Source organism: Humulus lupulus, chromosome 5, assembly GCF_963169125.1.
Source record: "Humulus lupulus chromosome 5, drHumLupu1.1, whole genome shotgun sequence".
NCBI classification, from domain to species: Eukaryota; Viridiplantae; Streptophyta; class Magnoliopsida; order Rosales; family Cannabaceae; genus Humulus; species Humulus lupulus.
In genome coordinates this window covers 37,926,878-37,947,204 of record NC_084797.1, presented here as the reverse complement: position 1 = coordinate 37,947,204, position 20,327 = coordinate 37,926,878, and the positions used below count along the sequence as shown (strand labels likewise).

The following is a 20,327-nucleotide window of genomic DNA, read 5'->3' as shown; positions in this document are numbered from 1 at the left end:
TATAATAAAATATCATTAATACTTAAAAAAATGTACTTAATTGAATGAAATTTTTTATTTTATTTTATTAAAATAATTGATAAAATCTAATTTTATATTAAATTTAAATCGTAGTAAGATATATATTTCAATTTCAATAATTTGTAATTGTTGTTATATTTTAAATAATATAAAATGTTAAGATGGCTACCAAATTTAAGATGTATGTCTAAAATAATTAAATTATGTATTTTTATATAATAAAAACTTATTTTTACTACAAAATATGTAAAAAGTATTTTCAAATATATAATAAAAATGATGTAAAAATAACAAATGTAATAAGAATGATGTAAAAATAAATAAGGGTTATAATATATATAAATTATATAATAATATAAAGATGGAATGGAATTGCTTTTCTACCAAATTTTGAGTGGAATAATAATTCCATCAAAATGTGTAATAAGATTTTCAATTGAAAACATTTTCTTATTTGATTTTATCAACCAAACAATAGAATAGAAGAAAAAAATCACTCGAACCAAACACTACATTGTGTTAGTTAATTGTAGGAAAGAAAATTGTTGTAGTACTTAATGAGTGTATGGTAAATCATAATTTTTAGTTACTAGTGGTGTATGTAAATTAGAAAAATCTATTTAGATAATATTTGATTTTTCTTTTTTTTTTTAAAAAGATAATATTTTATCATTTATGTACTTGAATTGATTGCTGCATAAGTATAAAATAATTAAAATAAACAGCAAAACAATATTATTTTATTTAACTTGTCTATCATGAATTATTCTTTACATATATTAAGCACGTTCCCTTCTGCAACCTCTTTTACACTCACATTTTATTATACTGACAAGTGGAAAGCTACTTTTTTTTTTTATTTAAAATTAAATTTTCTTTACTTTTTTAGTCAAACAGAAAAAGTCTAATTATCACATGGAAAACTCCACTAATTAACCTCACTAATTTTACTAATGCTAACTCTAACCCCATGTTATTGTTTTTCACACAAATAACCTTACACACATAGTAAAAGATCGAAATACTCTTAAAAATATTAGTACTTTCTCCAAGTAAGATCCAGTCAATTCAAAACATGTGTGAACATCAACTTTCTAACATGATCCACACATCTTTCACACATGACTCATTCATGATTCACACATAGTTCACACGTGTTTCATACATCTCATAGTTCACAAATGGTTCACTCACACATGATTCACACATATTTTTTTACACATATTTCACACATAGTTCCCTTATGGTTTACATGTATTTCACACATGATTCATACTTCACACATTATTTACACATTATTCACCATAAATTCTAACATGATTCACACATAATTCATACTTCATTCACACATTGTTCACCATAAATTCAGAACATGGTTCACACACTGTTCACACCAAATTCACACACTTTTCACATCGAAATCACACATGGTTCACACCAACTTCACTTCAGACATGGTTCACACTAAATTCACACATTGTTCACACCACAATCACACATAGCTCACACACGATTCACACTAAATTCGGTCGTTGTTTACACCAAATTAAAAACATGGCTCAAATAGTTAAAACAAAGTTGGAAATTAAAAAAAGTCCTGCAATTTCTTTCAATAAAATGAAGTATTCTTCACCTCATTCCTCGCAAGCTAGATATTCTATGAATAAACATTCAAGCATCATGAATTTCTTTTCTCTAATCAAATACAACAACAAAAACAAAAACCATACCAATTCATTCTCTGACTAAATACAATAACAAAAACAATACCAATTTCTTTTCTTTAACTCAATACAAAAAATACATATATACACTCAACTAGTCGGTCGATGCAATGGAAGGCAAAGGGTTTGATGGCTCAGGCAACATGGGTTGCGAGCTCAAGCGATGGGGTTGCCGGTTCAGGCAATAAAGGCTACGGGCTCAGGCGACACGAATTGCGGGCACAGGCGATGGGGGCTGCAGGTTTAGGCGATGGAGGTTACAGGCTTAGGCGAAGGGGGTTGCAGGCCTTTGGCTTTGGCGAAGGGGGTTGCGGCTCGGGTTCTGGCGATGGGAGCATGGGGGTTGCGACTTCGGTGCTTCTTTGGTCTCAGGCGGCGAGAGCGGTGCTGCTTCGGTCCTAGGTGGCGGGAGCTGCAGTGGGAAAAAGCTTGGAAGATGGTGATGGTGGGTCTGAGCTGAGAGAGAAGGGACTAATGGTGAAGGTGAATGAGAGAAAACGAAAAGAGTTAATTTGTTAAAAGGGTATTTTAGTGTGAAAGAGTTATTTTAGTGAGAAACAAAAATGAGGGTATGTGATTAGTATTAGTGGGATTAATAGAGTTAATAGGTGGAGTTTCCCTTATCACATTCAATTTATGGAAACTGCCACTCATATATATTCACGTGAAAATATTTTTTTTTATTTCTTTTATTTTATCTCATTATCTTTATGTGTAATTAAAAAAAAGTGAAACATACTTTTGCTTTGGCCAAATCCTTGATTACTCCTATTATATTATTTGACATGCACTAATTTTTTTTTGTTGTTGTTGGATCAAATGTAAAATATTTAGTAACCAATGGAATATTAATCTATTGCAAATAATTTGTTTTTTTTTTAAATATGAAATACTTTCAATCCTATTATTATTATTATTATTATTATTATTATTATTATTATTATTATTATTATTATTATTATTATTATTATTATTACATAAAGATACTTATTTTATAACTAAATTTACTAATTTTTCATTTATTTTTATGTACACATAAACCCATCTATTTCATATGTCTTATTTTACAAAAAAAATTTAATATGTGCAATGATATAACTACAAAGAGTCATGAATGATATGTCAATTTAGAAAACATATTGCTTTTTTTTAATATTTCCTACATAAATTAGTTTTAATTGATATATATATATATATGCACATCTCAATGACTTAAAAAAAATACAAACATAACATAAGTATTTCATCATGTTCATAATTAAGTGGGAGTATTAATCATAGACATGAAATCTATAGCTTCTGTTTAAGAAATCAAACGATCATTTCCTTATAGCCTTATTCAAGTGTTAAATGATAGAGTACTCATTTCTGTAATTAAGTTTGCGGAAATATCATTTACAAGGAACTTAGTAGGAGTTAAGCATAAAATACAATTGAGAGGTAAAACGGTAATTTTCACAGTCTCATTAGTATCCTTAGAATCAATATCACAAAGAAACTAAACCGATCTTCCAATTTCTTCACAATCTTCCAAAATATCCTTAGAATCACTCATACTAGAGTGGGCAATTCTCAACACATAAGATAGATACAAAGAGAATATTGAGCTTAGAAAAGGACTTATGGTGTAGAGAGAATCTAAAACCTAGAGCATCAAGAATAAATCTTCTCAAAACATGCCTTTGAAAAAACTTGATTTCAACTCTCACTTAGCATTCATTTTATAGGCTGAATCAGGTCATTTATTTTAATTAAAAAATCAATAAAATAATAAAAAATATCAGCCACTAGGTCAAAATTCTCATGGGCTTTAGGCCCGTGAAATTTACCATTTAATTATAAGTTCGTTGGACTTAAAAGCAAGACTTGTATTATTTTTTATTGATTTAATTAATTAATTAATTATTTAAATCTTTTATCAAATAAAATTATTTATAATTTGAACATTGATTTAAACTTATTTATTAATTTAGACATCAATTTGTCTTAATTTATAAATCTACTCTAAAATCTCTCTTCTTCTCTAAATTGTACAACTCTATGAAACTATCTAAAATTGACCTGGTCAACTTTGATAATTATAATTGATAATTAAATCAATTAATTGAGACTATCTAGATGATTTTATCCAAGATAAAGTGGTGACCATGGGCCTATGAAATCAAACTCCCATAAGTTATCATAAATTTAACAAATAAATTTACTAACTTATTAATTTCTCGTGACTCCACTAAAGACTTAGAATTGCACTCTTGAATTCATAGAACGATTTATAAGCAATATAGATACGTTATTAGTTATCCATTGTTACAACCATAATTGTCACTCAATCCTCTATAGACGGTCTACAATGAGATGGGACTAAAATACCGTATTACCTCTCATTGCATTTTATCGTTAAAACACTTAGTTCCTTGTAAATGATATTTCAGTAAACTAATATTAATTTCTTAAATCAGATCTCTATCATTTAGCACCTTGAACCAAACTAAAAGGAAACCATCGTTTTACTTCTTCGTCAGAAGGTATAGATGTTCATATCTATGATTAATACTCCCACTCAATTATACTACCGAGTTCCCAAGATGTAAGTATGGGCTAGTCCGTAGAGTAAGCTGGTAACAAACAAGTCAAATAACTCAAAAAATACATTCAGTATTAGAATACTAACAGCTCAGTATTGAGATTTAATTGAGCTATGGTCAACTATATGATATGACTAGAATAGATAATAACAGTATGTTTACTTATCATATCTACTGTCTATATCAGTCCAGTCTGATGTAACAAATACATTCGATCTTATCTACTTTACTAATGTTTTGGAAAGAACATAACACTACAATGTGTAAGTAGATTATATCGTAGATTGGCAAGTCAGTGTAAATCCTGTGCACTGACTAATCTTAGGACTAACTTATTTTGAACATATAATCATATTTATATTCCACTGTGATTACGTCACTATAAATATGATTGCTATATGCTCGGGATTTAATAGAAGTTTATATTAAATAACTAATCATGAAAATAAACACATGTGAGCAAAGTGATTGACCAAGTCAAAAAATGATTTGTATTCTTTTATTGATAATAAAATGAGATTACAAAGAAATTGGGTTTTAATTAGGGCATACAACCCCAACAAACTCCCACATGCACTAATTGAAACTAATGTCTTAATTATACTAATCACATTTCCTTGATATGCTTATCAAATGTAGCTTCTGGTAGTGTCTTTGTAAGCAGATCTGCAAGATTGCCTTCTGATGCAATCTTCATAACCTTCACATCTCCCCTGGCCACATATTCTCGAATTATGTGATACTTCATTTCTATATGCTTACTCTTCTTGTGACTATGAGGTTATTTCGAGTTGGCTATCGCTCCTGTGTTATCACAAACCAACACAAGCAGTTTATCCATATCTGGAATAACACCAAGATCTGAATAAAACTTCTTTAGTCAGACTATTTCCTTAGCTACTTTAGACGCAGCTATGTACTCAGCCTCCGTGGTGGAATCTGAGATCAAACACTACTTTACGCTTCTCCATATCACAACTCCACCCCTAAGAGTAAACACCATTCAAGAAGTAGACTTCTTGTCATTGACTTCAGTCTAAAAATCTGAATCAGTGTAGCCTACAGGGCTCAAAACACCACCCTTGTAGACTAACATATAATCCCTAGTCCGTATTAAATACTTCAGAATATGCTTAACTGCTATCCAATGTTCCAGTCCTGGGCTTGAATGATACATGCTCACTACTCCCACTACATAGCAGATATCTGGTCTAGTACACAACATAGCATACATTAGACTTCCAACTGCAGATGCTTAAGGAACTTTTCTCATTGCATCTTCCTCTTCAGGAGCTTGGGGAGATTGCTTCCTTGAATGATGAATTCCATGGCGGGACAGTAGACTTCTTTTATTGGAATTTGTCATTGAGAAACGTTCAAGCACTTTATCAATGTAAGCTACTTGAGATAGAGCTAAGAGTCTGTTCTTTCTATCCCTAATGATCTGGATACCTAAGACATAACTTGCTTCACCCATATCCTTCATTTGGAATAGAGTGCTCAGTCAATTCTTCACATCTGATAATTTATTAACATTGTTTCCAATGAGTAAGATATCATCTACATAAAGAATCACGAATACCACTATTTGATTTTCCTTCAGCTGGTAAACACATGGCTCATCAATGTTTTTTTCAAAGCCATATGTTTTGATTATTTCATCAAACCTAAAATTCCAGGAACGAGAAGCTTGCTTAAGTCCATAAATGGACCAATTCAACTTGCAAACTTTTCTTTCTTGTCCAGCTACTTTAAATCCTTATGGCTGATCCATGTAAATGACTTCTTCAAGCTTCCCATGAAGAAAAGTTGTCTTGACGTCCATTTGTCAGATCTCATAGTCAAGAGCGGATGTTATGGATAGGAGGATGCGAATGGACTTTAGCATGGCTACCGGACTAAAAGTTTCCTCATAGTCCACGCCTTCTCTTTGGGTATAACCCTTTGCCGCTAATCGAGATTTATAAGTTTCGATATTTCCATCAACACCTCATTTCTTCTTGTAGATCCACGTGCACCCAATGGCCTTAAAGTCACTAGGTGCTTCCACAAGATCCCAGATGGAATTTGAGTACATGGAATCTATTTCCTGTTTCATGGCTTCGAGCCATAGTTTTTTTTTCAGGGCTAGCCATTGCCTGTTTGAAAGACAACGAATCATCATCACTAGTGTCACCAATAACCATATTGGTTTCACTATCCAAACCATAGCGAACTAGGTTCCTAGAAACTGTCCCACTACGTCGAGGCTCCACAACTGTTTGCTCAGGAACAGTGGTACTTTCTTCATTTAAATCGACTTGCGTTGGTTGGACATGAAGAGTGACAATTTCATCATCAACTCGTGTTGATGATGATGGAACATTGGTTGGAGTCAATTCTTCAACCATCTCTTCGTAAACTACTTTGTTGTGTGGTTTGAACTTTTGGACATAGTCATTTTCCAGAAAAGTAGCATTCGTAAAAGTAAACACTTTCTTTTCTGAATGACTGTAGAAAAGTCCACCCCGAGTGCCTTTAGGATAGCCAACAAACATGTAAACTTTATTTCACGGTTCTAGCTTTCCTTTCTTTTTCCTAGGGATGTGGGCGAGACACCCCCAAATTATATAATGACGCAAACTAAGTTCACGACCATTCCAGTGTTCTAAAGGTGTTTTGGGGAATGATTTGGATGGTACGACATTTAGAATGTCGTTCATAGTTTAAATTGCATGTCCCCAAAATGAAGTTGGTAGAGTTGAGTAACTAAGTATGTATCTAACCATTTCCAATAAAGTTCTGTTCTGGCGTTCTATTACACCATTTTGTTGCAGAGTACCCAGGGCAGTAAGTTGTGATAAAATCCCAAGCTCAGTTAAATGATCTTGGAACTGCATATCCAAATATTCTCCACCCCTATCAGATCACAAAATATTTAACGTGTTACCATTGGTTTCGAGCCATAGCTAGGAATTCCTGAAACTTTGAAAATGACTCTGATTTCCTATGTATTAGGTAAAGACATGAGTATCTAGAGTAATCGTCAATGAAAGTGACGAAATACTCAAAACCACTCATGGCTTGTACATTCAAAACTACACAAACATCTGAATGAACAAGTCCAAGTGGTTCCTTGGCCCTATCACCCTTTGTTAAGAATGGATGCTTGGTCAGTTTGCCTTCTATACAAGATTCACAGACAAGTAATTCACCTAAGGTGAGTTCCCTCAAAGGTCCATCCTTTGTAAGTCTTTGAATTCTATCATAGCCAATGTAACCTAGTCTCAAGTGCCATAAATGCGTCATGTTATCGTTATCGATCTTTTGACGTTTATTGGTCCTAGGTTTAGCTATTTTGAATAAATAATTATTAAAAGCGAGGGGTTCGTTAGGTTACAGTATATAAAGCCCGTTTTCCAAACATGCAATGCACAATTGTGATCCATTGAAAGAAATATATATTAAGACTTATGAAAGTCATAACAAATTGTTCTAATTGCAACATGGAAACTGAAATTAAATTTCTACTAAAATCTGGAATAAAAAAATACATCTTTCGAAATTAAATATTTATTTCTGAATTTCAAGCGAGCTCTTCCTCTAGCTTGGACCGTAACGAACGCTCTGTTCCCAACTCTAAGCTTTAAGTCGCCTTCATCCACTTCCTCCCACGATTCAAGAAGCTGTAAAAGGAGTTATAAACATGGTTAGTAGATCCAGAATTAATAATCCAAACGGATTTATCCGTCTCTAAAACACATGTTTCCATGATAAAATGAACTATAATCATTACTTTTCCCTGCTAGAAACTTGGGGCAAACTTGTTTCCAATGCCCCTTCTCTTTGCAGTGAAAACATTTACCTTTACCTTTCTTGTTTTTCTTTTTCTTCCCCTTAGGTATCTGTGCACTCGTCTTTGCAACCTTTGCAAGCCTGGAGTTGTTGTTTTGTCCATCTTTCCTTTTGTTTCCAGCATTCAAAGACGAAGCTTGGTTAGCTTCAGCCTTAGCTGGATCAACAGCGGCAGTAGCAATAGTTTTCTTTTCTCCTCCCTTACTTGGTCCACCCATGATAGACTTGAAAGTCTGAAGCTCGTTCATGAGCCGTGTCAGACCATAGTTGAGTTTATTCATCACATAGTTGGTGGTGGACGGCAGGAAAGCATGAGAGATACTGTTGATGATTAAGCCGACTTGAGTCTCCTCATCTATAATTGATCCATGTAGTTCAGCTTTTTGAAAGTAGTTGGTCATCTTGATCAGGTGATCATGAACGTGATGAGACAGTGCCATCCGAGCATTTGAATATTTCTTAGTGGCCTCAAAACGGGTTGCGATTTTGATTGGCACTTTATTCCAGGTGTTCTTTCCTCCGATCATTAAGGTCGTCTTCGAGGTCCAATTGTTGTCTCCCATGATTGTCCTTAGGATCTGTCCTTCCCCTTCGAGCGTTCAAGTCATCTTGTAGGTTCGACTTTTCTTGGTGGCAACCACCATCCTTGGGGTATCCTACTTTTGTTTCCCCCTTGGAATCAACATATTCGTTATTGATCGAGACACTGATCATTTTTCCTCAGTTGATGGAGACATTTCTCTTGTTGGCCCCCTGGGCATGGTTTTTTTGATTCTGGCGAGGTGCCAGTGGGACACCAGCTTTAGGCCTAACATGATATGTCGCAGTGCGCCTGAGCAGAACGCCCTGGGCTTCGCGAATGATCATAGCGTGGCGGTGTCCTTGGACCCCACGCCCTTGGTTATCATTGGCCTTCTTCAGGGGCTGAATGGGCTTGGAAGCTCGACGAGTTCTCTTATGTCCCTGAACAATATCTTCATCTACTTTGCCTTTGCCACGGTCTTGTGGCGCAGGTGGGGCTCCAACTCCAGTCGGGTATGCAGGTGGCACACTAGTTGGTAGATCTTGCGCCATGTCAACGGGGTGCTCGGGAGGCACGCACGCTGCATTGACAGGTGGCACTCCACCTGGGTGCGCAGGTGGCATACAAGCTGGTTGCCTAGGTGGTACTTCGCCATAGGGTTCCACTCACAGCCCTTGGGCCGCCAGAGTAGCCCTCATGATGTTAACCATCTCTTGTAGGGCGACGATATTTCCCTCCTAGGCATCAAGTTTTTTCTGTTGGGAGGCCACATGGCAGCGAAGCGTCACCACCTCTGGAATTTTGGGAAACAAAAACCTAGAAAACACTATAAGAGATTGCTATTATGTGAGGGTATGGAAGAGCCGCACTCATGTGGCTTTTTTCTCCACCCTAGATTTTGATCGGACAAGTTTATAGTAGGGGATACCACATACTATACGGTGGTCATTTATGCAGCTTATATATTCTCGTGTGTGAGTTTTAGATTTTTGGGATAATATTATTTGATTTTAATAATGCTATTTAATTGTTCACTTTTCGAGTATTGATTTTTGGCTCTACAGATGTCGACACCAAAGAAATCTTTGACCCAACAGCAGAAGTAAGGTGACACTTTGTTGCTCGGTGCTCTGGTTCAGTCTCTCTAAAGCTCCTCGGTCCACCACAGACTCAAGCCGATACCGAGAACGTGTCCACCATTGAGTGACGAGAAGTTCTCTGTCAAACCATGTGGCTGCATGCGCAATGGTGCTCATCGAAGTGGAAAAGCTGAGGGGTGGTGGCTCCCATCAAACAGAAGCTAGAGTCGTGGAGATTGTGGTGTTATGTTGTTGGTGGCTTGGTCGTTGATGGAGGAGAAGATCGAATCTCTCAGTGGTGCGACGAACTTCACGTCGAAGAAGACAGAGACTCATGTTTCTGTAAATGATTACCATATATAATATATCATATATGGTATCTAAATAACAAATTATTAGTTACGTAACTTAAAATCTAAATAACAAACGAAATCTAACATGTGATTGAATCTATAGTGGAAGCAACTTAAAAGAATAAAAAAAACAAAGCTAACAAATCCAAGACATCCATTTTTATAATAACAATCACCGAAGTGGGACCAATGTATTACGTGAATGTCAAGGGACGAAGTTTGGGTTTCGCATTTGTAGTGGAAGAATCTGGGTGTTTCAATATGAAGGAAGAAGTTATTAGAGTTTTTTTTTATTCCGTGTGTATAGAGCTTGACATTGGATTGATTTGTTAGAAATTATTGATTTCATTCGAACTTGTAATTTTGTCTTCCGTTTTTTCCGTCAGAGAGAAAGTGGTCATTTTGATTTATATAACTCTCCATTTTATCTCCACCCTCCATTTTGGTTCATATGAAGCCACTTTAAAGTAAAAACTAGGTGATGATATTCAATATGCATCGTTCTTTGATCTTCATTATCTTACTCGATCTACTTTTTCTTCCTCTATTATTTTTGTGCAATGGCTAAGAGATTTAATGCGTACAAATATTAAAGTTTTGTCATCTAACAAAGACTATATTATATAAATAATTTGAATATGAAATAATAATTCTTTATTAGCTGATCAATTAGATTGCAAGATGAGACTATAAACTAAATCCAAATCAAGAGAGCAAAACATTAAATAAAAATTCAAACTTTAACATTATAGTAAATTCAACAATAAAAAATATTTCAATAGAATAACAAAACAATTAAAAGCTGTCAGAATTACAAATTCTCTTCCTTTTGTTTTCTTCATCAACTCTAAACCAAAAAGAATAGTTTTTTTTAGAGAGATCAAACAGATAAAATAATGAACTCTACAGGGGAAGCTCCCAACCGCCTTAGGTCCACAATGGTGAACTAGTACAGAGCCGTCGTCACCGCCAAATTCGTCAATTCGGAGCTGAAGAAGAAAATATGAGAATATAATAGGGAAATTTGATTATTTATGTATTATGGTGGTCTTAAATCAAAATTATGCTATGCTATATACACATGACCATTTTATGCAATTATTCTCCTTGTTTCCAAAAATGCCCCTAATATAAATTGTCATTGGGTAACTCCATGAACTAACCCTATTCAGCCCCATATTTATAACTCTAACCCTTAGTTAAAGTTTTTCACATTTTTAACTCTTTAAGACAAAATTACCCCTTTTGTTAAACAACCCAAATAACTCTTTCAGTTTCTTAGTCTTCCCCCTTCCCGTCCATTGAAAACCCTCCCTCCCAAACCCAGATTTTTTCCCGTCGAAGCTGCGGTGGTACTCCGGCCAGCACCCACCTCGTCCCTCCTCCCACTTGCGTCATCATCTCCACAGCCACCAGCCCCTTTTACACTCTTGGTCCCGAACCCACGAACCCATCCCCTCCGCTTGGTCCCGATGCCGAACCCACCCACATTTCAGCCATATCGTCGAGCCCACGTCGCCGGAGCCCAAGGTTTACAACACCTAAGACCCCACACTCCCCTTGCAAGCCCGATACCCTAGCCCAAGGTATTGTTGTTGGGATCCCTTGTTGTTATTATGACTCCTTTGTTTATTTTGAATTTGTACTTTGGTTAAATTTCGGAATTTCTAACTACTTGAGGCATGTTTTAATTGGGAAATAAGGAGTGAATTTAGTGTGAATTTGGTGTGAAAGAACGAGTGTGAACCATATGTAATTTCAGTGAACAATGTGTGAAATTGGTGTGAACCATGTGTGATTGTGGTGTGAATTTAGTGTGAACCATGTGTGAAGTGAAGTTGTTGTGAACCATATGTAATTTCAGTGTGAACAATGTGTGAAATTGGTGTGAACCATGTGTGATTGTGGTGTGAACCATGTATGAAGTGAAGTTGGTGTGAACCATGTGTGATTTTAGTGTGAATAGTGTGTGAATTTGGTGTGAATAGTGTGTGAACGATGTGCGAACCATGTTCCGAAATTATGGTGAACAATGTGAGAATGATGTGTGAACCATGTGTGAATTTGGTGTGAATGGTGTGTGAACCATGTTCTGAACTTATGGTGAATAATGTGTGAATTATAAAAGGAAACTATACTAACTAACCCTATTAAAAGTGATTCTTGAACCTTTTCTTGATTATAATAAGCCATTATTAGACTTATTTCCTTGTAGTGAGGCAAGAGTATGATGAGAAACTTGTACATACTGTCAACATCAAATTGTACTGTCTTATTTTGAAGTGTTGAAATAATTTCTAAGTGATGTGTATTATGGTATGGCCTCGGCTGAAATCATGAATATATATACATATATTTCTTTAATATAACCAAGAAAAGGTTGACTAGAATGAGGAATGGGGCTGTATTTTGGGAACTTTTGAGGAAATAATATTCTGGTTGTTGTGGGGTATGCACTATGATTAGGCTTGTTTTAGTTATAATAACTGTTATTTAAGGATGTCTCTCACATTAGTTACCATATGTACTAAGTGGTCAAGAGTAAGACATAGCTTATGGCAATGCTGGCCAGAGTTGCATTTGGTTCTGCAATTGCAGCCAAGGTGGTTTAAAATTAAGGTGACAACTAGAATTTGCAGTTGGTACACGTGGGGCTGCAGAATTGGTTTGGCAATCATTTTCTGATGTGTTTTAATCATTACACCTCTGATGCAAATGATTGGCTGAGTTATGGAAAACTTGTACGGTAGATGGCTGGTGAAAAAGGTAGAGAATAGAGAAAAAGAGAGAAGAGAAGCTCTGTAACTCTTTGAGAATAGCGAATTGAGATGGCAAGACTAGCAAAATGAACTTAGGAGACCTTTATGCTCTAAACTCCCCTGTGTTTTCTTTACTTGTCATTGCTGCAGTGTTTGGTATTTTGGTTTTGGTGTGATTTGGTTGCTGTAGAGTTTCTAAACTAGTGTACATAAAATGTACCTCAATAGTAACTATGTGTGAACTATGTGTGAACTGTGTGTGAACTATGTGAGGTTGGTGTGAATTTGGGTGAGCTATGCGTGAACCATGTGTGAACCATGTGTAAATAATGTGTGAACCGTATGTGAAGAAAGTGTGAATATATCTGAGTTATGTATTAAGCGCTTATTTAATTTACCTTTTCAGATGTCACTCCTCATGCTTCCTACTGAAAGGCATTATCCAGCAAAGGCTGCGTATAGGGGAGGGAGCATTATGAGTACAATAATAGCAAAGTTCACGACATTTGACTTGTTGGAACGAGCGAAACAGTCACCATTCAAGCAATTCTTCTTAGCTCCGCCTCTACAATATTCTGGAGTTATTATTCACCAGTTACTGCTTAGGAGAGTTGTTGGTAGAGGAAAGAACGAATACTGCTTGAATTTTAATATTTGTGGTCAAAATACAAGGTTTGGAATTAGTGAATTTGGTTTGATCACTGGATTGAATTGTGGAATTTCTCCGGATCAGGCAAAGTATAAAGAAATGACCAAGAGTAAAAGACTTCTCCAGACATACTTGAACAATAAAGAATGTTTGTCTTCTGAAGAGTTGGAAGATGGATTCAAAAGGTGCGATGTGAAAGAAGACGTATGGAAATTAGGTCTATGTTTTTTGGTAGACTCTCTTTTATTACCTAGTGAACCAAAGATGAAATGCTTTATTGATGTCCTTTCCATGGTGGAAAATGAAGATGACTTCTTCAACTATCCTTGGGGGAGATTATCGTACGAGAAGACATTAATCGGCTTGGCAAAAGATATGGAAAGGCTAAGGAATAAATACTTGAAGAATGTTGAGCAAAAGAGAAAAAGACCAGCACCTCAGTACACAATTTATGGTTATGCCATTGCTCTGCAATATTGGGCCTATGAAATTTTCACAAAGTTCTCTGCATTTGCTGATCAACAACCCCTGGCCTTTCCAAGAATGCTTAGCTGGTCAGCGCATAAAATGCTAAAAGAGAAAGATATTGAAGGTGTATTTAAGAAAAAAAGTGTAAGTCGTTAAGATTTTATTTGAGTTTGTGATTTATAAGTAATGTTTATACTTTATTAATTTATTATTTTGTTGCAGAATCTTGTGAAGGCCACGCTCAATCCAAGACCCGAAGAGAAAGAATTTCATGACTCTATTATTCAAGGACCAGATGAACTACTCATGGGACGTGTTATTAGCTTTGTAGACGATGATGTGGAATTGGAGTTTGAAAGGGAAGAACGTGAGGAATCTCCCACAAAGCCCGATGTAGCAGATGGGCATCGTCACGAGCAAGACAAGAAAGAGATACCAACTCCAATTAACACCCACCATGAAAAGTTGTTAGCTGATATTGACACTTTGAAAAGTAACCAACAAAGAATGGAGGAGAAGTTGGATTATCTAATTGAATTAGTGCTCTCGCAACGTAAAGGTAGTGATTCTGAGGATTCATTATCAGATGAGCATCTTGCTTCACCACACCGTACATTTATTATGGAGCACGTTGTTGGAGAAGATAGCCCTAGCTGTAAGGTGGTATCTCCTGAAGATATGGCTGGGGTGGAATTCAAGAGAAGGAGGGTTCCAACGAAAAGAATTTTTGGTTCCGAGTTTACTGATCCAACTAAGAAGAAAAAGAAAGCAAAGACAATTGTAACTGATCCTTGTGAAATTAATCCCCTACAGCCATATGACGAAAAGAAAATGAGACGTTTTAAGAAATGGGTAATTGGTTTAAAAAAGAATGATAAGCCTATTTCTCTCTTGGCTGGTTCGTGCACTGCGAAATGGTTTATTCAGCTACTTACACCACGTACATGGCTGGACGGACTGGTAAGACTACTGAAATAATTTTTTTTTAAAAATATATATAATTTGAATGTATATATACTTATAATATTTTGCATGCAGCACATTGATGCAGCTTTAGGGTTGATGAAAGAACGAGTGTACACTTACAAGAAGACTTACTCCGAAAGATTCACCATCGTGGATTCTATGTTCCAACAGTTCTTCGAACCACATTGGGAACAATTCAACAAGAAGAAAATCAAATCAAGCTACATTTGGCCACAAGAAGTGCTTGATTACTTGGTAGGTGATGATAACAATTTCAAAAGGAGTTGGAAAGACATTGACGAAGTGTTTACCCCAATTAATTTTTCTGGGACACATTGGGTGTTGTTAGAGATATCATTGACAAGCTGTCTTATAAAAGCTTATGACTCTGATATCACTGTGGTCTCCAACAAGGAGTTTGAGAATAAAATGTGCAGATGGGGAAAAATGCTACCATTTCTAATTCAATCCAGTGGGCTGTTAAGCCATAGGAAAGATGTCCAACTACAAGCACAGAAAGTGAGTTTTGAGTTCACAAGACTTGGCACAGAAAAAGTGCCACAGACCAAAACTAGGTATAACTCTGTTAACCATATTTATATTAAAAGACTTTGGTCTTCCAATAATCAATATGATCTTCCAATAATTAAAAAACTTTATTTCCTTTGCAGTGGCGATTGTGGGGTATATGTCATCAAACATCTGGAGTACTTGCTAGCCAAAAAACCGCTATCCGAAGTGAATGACGACAACATGGATTTCTTTAGAAAAAAGACTTGTGTAGATTTGTTTTACCATAACTTACAACCATAGTTGTCTTTTATTTAAATATATGTATCTTACTTTTGAATGTATGAAGAAACTATGTCAACTTCATCTCATTAAATGGTATTGAATGACTTCGTTTATTTCATCTTAATAGTGGAATGGATAAATCTTTGTCACTTTTATCTTATTAAGTTATGTGTGAATTGGGTGTGAATTAAGTGTGAATCAGGATTGAAATATGTGTGAACCGGGATTGAACTATGTGTGAACTATGTGTGAACTAGGTGTGAACCAGGTGTGAAATATGTGTGAATAATGTGTGAACTATGTGTGAATTAAGTGTGAATTATGTGTGAATATGAATTAGGTGTGTCCGAAACAACAAACTTTAACACAAAAAGTCGTATTACTGAACCAATCTAAAAATTCAAATTCTGCAACTGAAGAGTACAAAGTAAAACAATAAAAGTACAAACTAAGCATGTCTAGACGGCGGGGGACAAACAGTGGTGCACGTCACTCGATTGTGGCCCAGGACACCACATCTACTACATCTATGTTGTTTTCTATTCTTCTCACCCTTTGATAAACGTCGTTTCTTCTTTGGACGACCACCCTTCTGCTTCACTAAAGGAGGAGCTATCATCATACTTCCTATGTCATTTGGTATCACCCAAGATTCTTCATTACCCAGCGTATATACAAATCCACCATAGGATGACAACCATGCTTCAACTGTGTAGAATCTGGAGCATAAACTATATGGACTAATGCCACGATCTCGAGCACCAGCTAGAGCGTGTTCACAAGGAAGACCTGTCAAATCAAATCTTCTACAACTACATGTTTTCCTCCTCAGGTCGACATCTCCATCAAGATCACCATCCAATACTGTTATTTCATACTGACTAGACGGAAAAGAGAACGAGGTAGTGGACTTGTCTGCTAACTTTCGCAAATCAGCTTCCACTTCTGTGGCAAGAGGACTTGTAGCCGCTGATGCTGCAGTTCGACGCTCGAAAAACCATTTTTGTAAAGTGTGCCTCATAAATTCCATGAGACAAGTAATTGGCCACCCACGTGCCTCAGCAATGACATTGTTCCAGCTTTCGGCAATACCTGTAGTCATTAAATTATATCGATGACCAGGAAAGAAAGAACGAGCCCACTTTTCAAAACCCACTTGATTCTCTAAGTATTGAGCAATTGCAAGATCTTTGAATTTAATCTTCTCAAAATGGCGTAAAAACTCTCGCTTTCTATAAGCTTTCGCTGCAAGGAAGAATTCTTCATGGCAATGGTCAGTTTTGAACTTCGCACGGATATTCATGCTAACATGATGTATACAAGCACCATGGTGTGCCTCAGGAAAAATTTTAGTCAACGCACTTGCTATACTAGTATGTCTATCAGACACGAATACTAGATTCTCCACTTCACCAATCGCTTCCTTCAACCTCAGTAGAAAATACAACCATGAGTCATTATTCTCTGAGTCAACTACTGAAAATGCAATTGGATATATTTGCTTGTTAGCATCTTGTCCCATGGCACATAACAAAGTACCTCCACACCGAGTAGTCAAGAAGGTTCCATCTACACATATAACTGGGCGAATATATGTTTTAAACCCCATTATAGAAACACCTAAGGCCATGAAGCAATATTTGAACCTATCTTCATTGTCCATCTGCAAATGAGTAACAGTTCCAGGATTTTTTTGCTCCATCATGTATAGAAATGAGGGAAGTTTCTGAAATGATGATTCTGGTGTACCTCTTATGTAAGCCAATGCATGCTCTCGACACCTCCAAGCTTTAGCATAGCTCATATGAACTCCATATGATAAACTCATATCTTTTACAATTGACCTTGGCTTGTAATTAACATCATCACCCTCAAATTTTCTCCTTATGACATGTCCAATAAGCCATGGGGATGCCTGATGGTGATCTTTATGTCGAACATCCAATGAGCATGTGTGTTCACCGAAAAATTTACGAACCTCGAACATATTGGAATTAACCAATTTTGTAGCCTCAACCTCCATTTGCATTTATCATCAACACATACTGTACACCATATATTTTTCGCAGACTTCTTTACTTTAAACTCAAAGTTTTTCTTTAATGCATAAAGATGGAGTTTCATCTTCAACTCTTGCTTGTTCTCAAATATTTGACCCTCTTTTATTTCCCACGAATTGATACTCGAAGAAGATGTCAGTAATTGAGCTGTTGAGGCTGAAGTAGAGCCTTTTTCCCCTTGATTCAACAAAAGTGGAGTACTCCATAGATTATCTTCGCCAACCTGTCTTACTTTACGACCTCTATTATTTGAGGAATCATGGCTCTTCAATACTTCATTGGAGGTTGACTGTTGTAAATTATGCTTCACAATTACATCATTGCAGGTAGACCTATCAATATTTTCATTATCATCTGAGCTTAATGCATCATTATTATCATCATCACAACTGTCTTCATTGCCATCTGCATCATTATTATCACCATCACAACTCTCTTCATTGCCATATGCATCATTATTATCATCATCACAACTGTCTTCATTGCCATCAATGCAAAAATCATCATTCACTTTGGTTTCAACTGGAGGAATAGTATACAACTCACGTGTTTTAGTAACCAAAGGATCATTACTTCTCTTCTCTGTAGTAGACACACATAGGGGTGTCCGATGATTGATAGATGTTCCTATCTCATCAAGAAAAAAAGCAACATCTTCATCATTACTAATTAAAGATGGAGGGATACCTTTACTTCCAAAATGATAGATTACATTTAAGTCAAGATCAATACGAGACTTGTTAGCTCCGATTAAAGTATACAATTGATCAACAAGACTATTGTAAATGATAGTCTTTGGCACCTTCATACCCTTGCTTTGTTTAGCACTAAATGACCAACCTTCGTTCAAAACTTGTTCCCACGATCCATTATATAACACCACAATATTTATATGTGTTTGACCTGCATAACATATGACAAAAGGTTTGAAATCCAAAGGTTATTAGGTAAAACTAGCCAAAAGAAATAAGAAATAAATGTGTGAAGCAAGCATGTGTGAAGCATGTGTGAACCAAGTGTGAAACGTGTGTGAACAATGTGTGAACTGTGTGTGAACCCAGTGTGAATTATGTGTGAACCAAGTGTGAATCATGTGTGAACCAAATGTGAATCATGTGTTAAGTACTCGTGAACCAAGTCTGAACCAAGTATGAATCATGTGTGAACAAAGTGTGAATAATGTGTGAACAAAGTGTGAATGCAGTGACCAAAATTGCGAAAATGTGAACCAAGTGTGAACAAAGTGTGAATAATGTGTGAACAAAGTGTGAACACAGTGAGAACACAGTGACTTAAATCGCGAAAATCATTCGAAAATTCGTCATCTCAACATAAAATTATCTCTTTTCACAGATTTTTTAGTGTATAGTAGTTCCAAAATTCTATTTAAACTATTACACAAGACACCCATAACCTATAAATAAAAAAAATACTTACTCATTATCAAATCAAATGTTCAAACTTCTTCAAGTTTTGAGAATCTTCAATCTTCTTCAACTTGGGTGAGAAGAAAAAAAAATTATGATAGATTACATCATTTTCCAAAGCTTCGTGAGAAGAAAATTTGTGATGATTCTCTTTGATGATGATTTGAGAGAGAGGGAGAAGGAAGAGTGTTTATTCTCTTTATGAGAGAGAAGGGGCTGAAGACGAAATGGGAAGGGAAAAAATGGGAGGAAGAAGCCTAATGTTAATAAGGGTAAGCTAGTCTTTTCACATAGGTATAAGGTTAAAAATATGAGAAACATTAATGTGGGGTTGGAGTTAGTATTACCCTATAAAATAGGGTCATTTCATGGAGTTCCCCTTGTCATTTACTATTCTCTATTTTTCTCACCTTCTCTTTCACCTAATCTCCTCTATGGCCGAGCACCTCCATCACCACCCACTCACCTCTATTTTTTTTCTTAGTTTTTCCCCCTCTCTCTCTTCTCCCCTCCATTCCCCCCTCTCTTTCTCCCTCCCCATTTTTTTTTATTCTTAAGTTATCCATGGATACTAAAAAAAAATGCACATGATAGTTTTTTATGATTACAAACTTTTAACATATGCCAAATTTGGCACACCATTGGAGCAAATTTTTTGTAAAGTGAGCTATCTTTTAGCAATGCATCACCAATTTAACACTGCACTGGAGATGCTCTCAGGTAATATATTTTAGGTCAGACCACTTATTTTAGGGGCAACAAAATTGAGAAATGATAGTAAGTGACCCAAAATAATGGCAACAAGAAGCTAATATACTCATTTAAAATTTTTTAGATAAATGACAATTTTACATTGTTGATTATCTAAATTTCTCGTATAGTTTTGTTTAATTCGTTTTTATTTTAAAGTTATATTGATTTTTTAAATTTTTTATGGGTTGTTGGTATATTATTTTCCAACTAGTATATATGTTTTTTTGTGGTATGGTATATCATTTTTTGGGTGATATTTAGTTTCTGTCTTATTATACATAATGGTAGTATATAATTTTGTATTATGGTATACAAATTTTAATGGTAGTAT

General features: G+C 35.6%; 2 protein-coding genes across 2 annotated transcripts; one reads left to right on the top strand and one right to left on the bottom strand.

Moving 5' to 3' along the window:
- The first annotated feature begins 12,674 nt into the window (after positions 1-12,674).
- LOC133779052 (uncharacterized) lies at positions 12,675-15,774 on the top strand. Its single transcript, XM_062219055.1, has 5 exons — positions 12,675-12,722; positions 13,285-14,139; positions 14,218-14,955; positions 15,034-15,536; positions 15,633-15,774. The coding sequence occupies exons 1-5, from the start codon at positions 12,675-12,677 to the stop codon at positions 15,772-15,774; spliced, it is 2,286 nt and encodes a 761-aa protein (XP_062075039.1).
- A 430-nt stretch (positions 15,775-16,204) lies between these two features.
- Positions 16,205-18,624, bottom strand: LOC133779051 (uncharacterized). The gene is made up of 3 exons (XM_062219054.1): positions 18,219-18,624; positions 17,836-18,170; positions 16,205-17,773 (listed from the first exon to the last, which is right to left on the bottom strand). The coding sequence occupies exons 1-3, from the start codon at positions 18,622-18,624 to the stop codon at positions 16,205-16,207; spliced, it is 2,310 nt and encodes a 769-aa protein (XP_062075038.1).
- Between the last annotated feature and the right edge of the window lie 1,703 nt (positions 18,625-20,327).

What these genes read in the sequence shown, in the direction of transcription:
- LOC133779051 (XM_062219054.1), bottom strand. Translation starts at nt 18,624, where the DNA reads ATGAAGGTGCCAAAGACTATCATTTACAATAGTCTTGTTGATCAATTG. An exon ending in TGATAATAATGATGCAGATG is followed by an intron (nt 18,171 to 18,218) that starts GCAATGAAGACA and finishes CATTAAGCTCAG; the next exon opens with ATGATAATGAAAATATTGAT. An exon ending in AGAAAAACTTTGAGTTTAAA is followed by an intron (nt 17,774 to 17,835) that starts GTAAAGAAGTCT and finishes ATGCAAATGGAG; the next exon opens with GTTGAGGCTACAAAATTGGT.
- LOC133779052 (XM_062219055.1), top strand. Translation starts at nt 12,675, where the DNA reads ATGGCAATGCTGGCCAGAGTTGCATTTGGTTCTGCAATTGCAGCCAAG. An exon ending in GTTCTGCAATTGCAGCCAAG is followed by an intron (nt 12,723 to 13,284) that starts GTGGTTTAAAAT and finishes TTACCTTTTCAG; the next exon opens with ATGTCACTCCTCATGCTTCC. An exon ending in GTGCCACAGACCAAAACTAG is followed by an intron (nt 15,537 to 15,632) that starts GTATAACTCTGT and finishes TTTCCTTTGCAG; the next exon opens with TGGCGATTGTGGGGTATATG.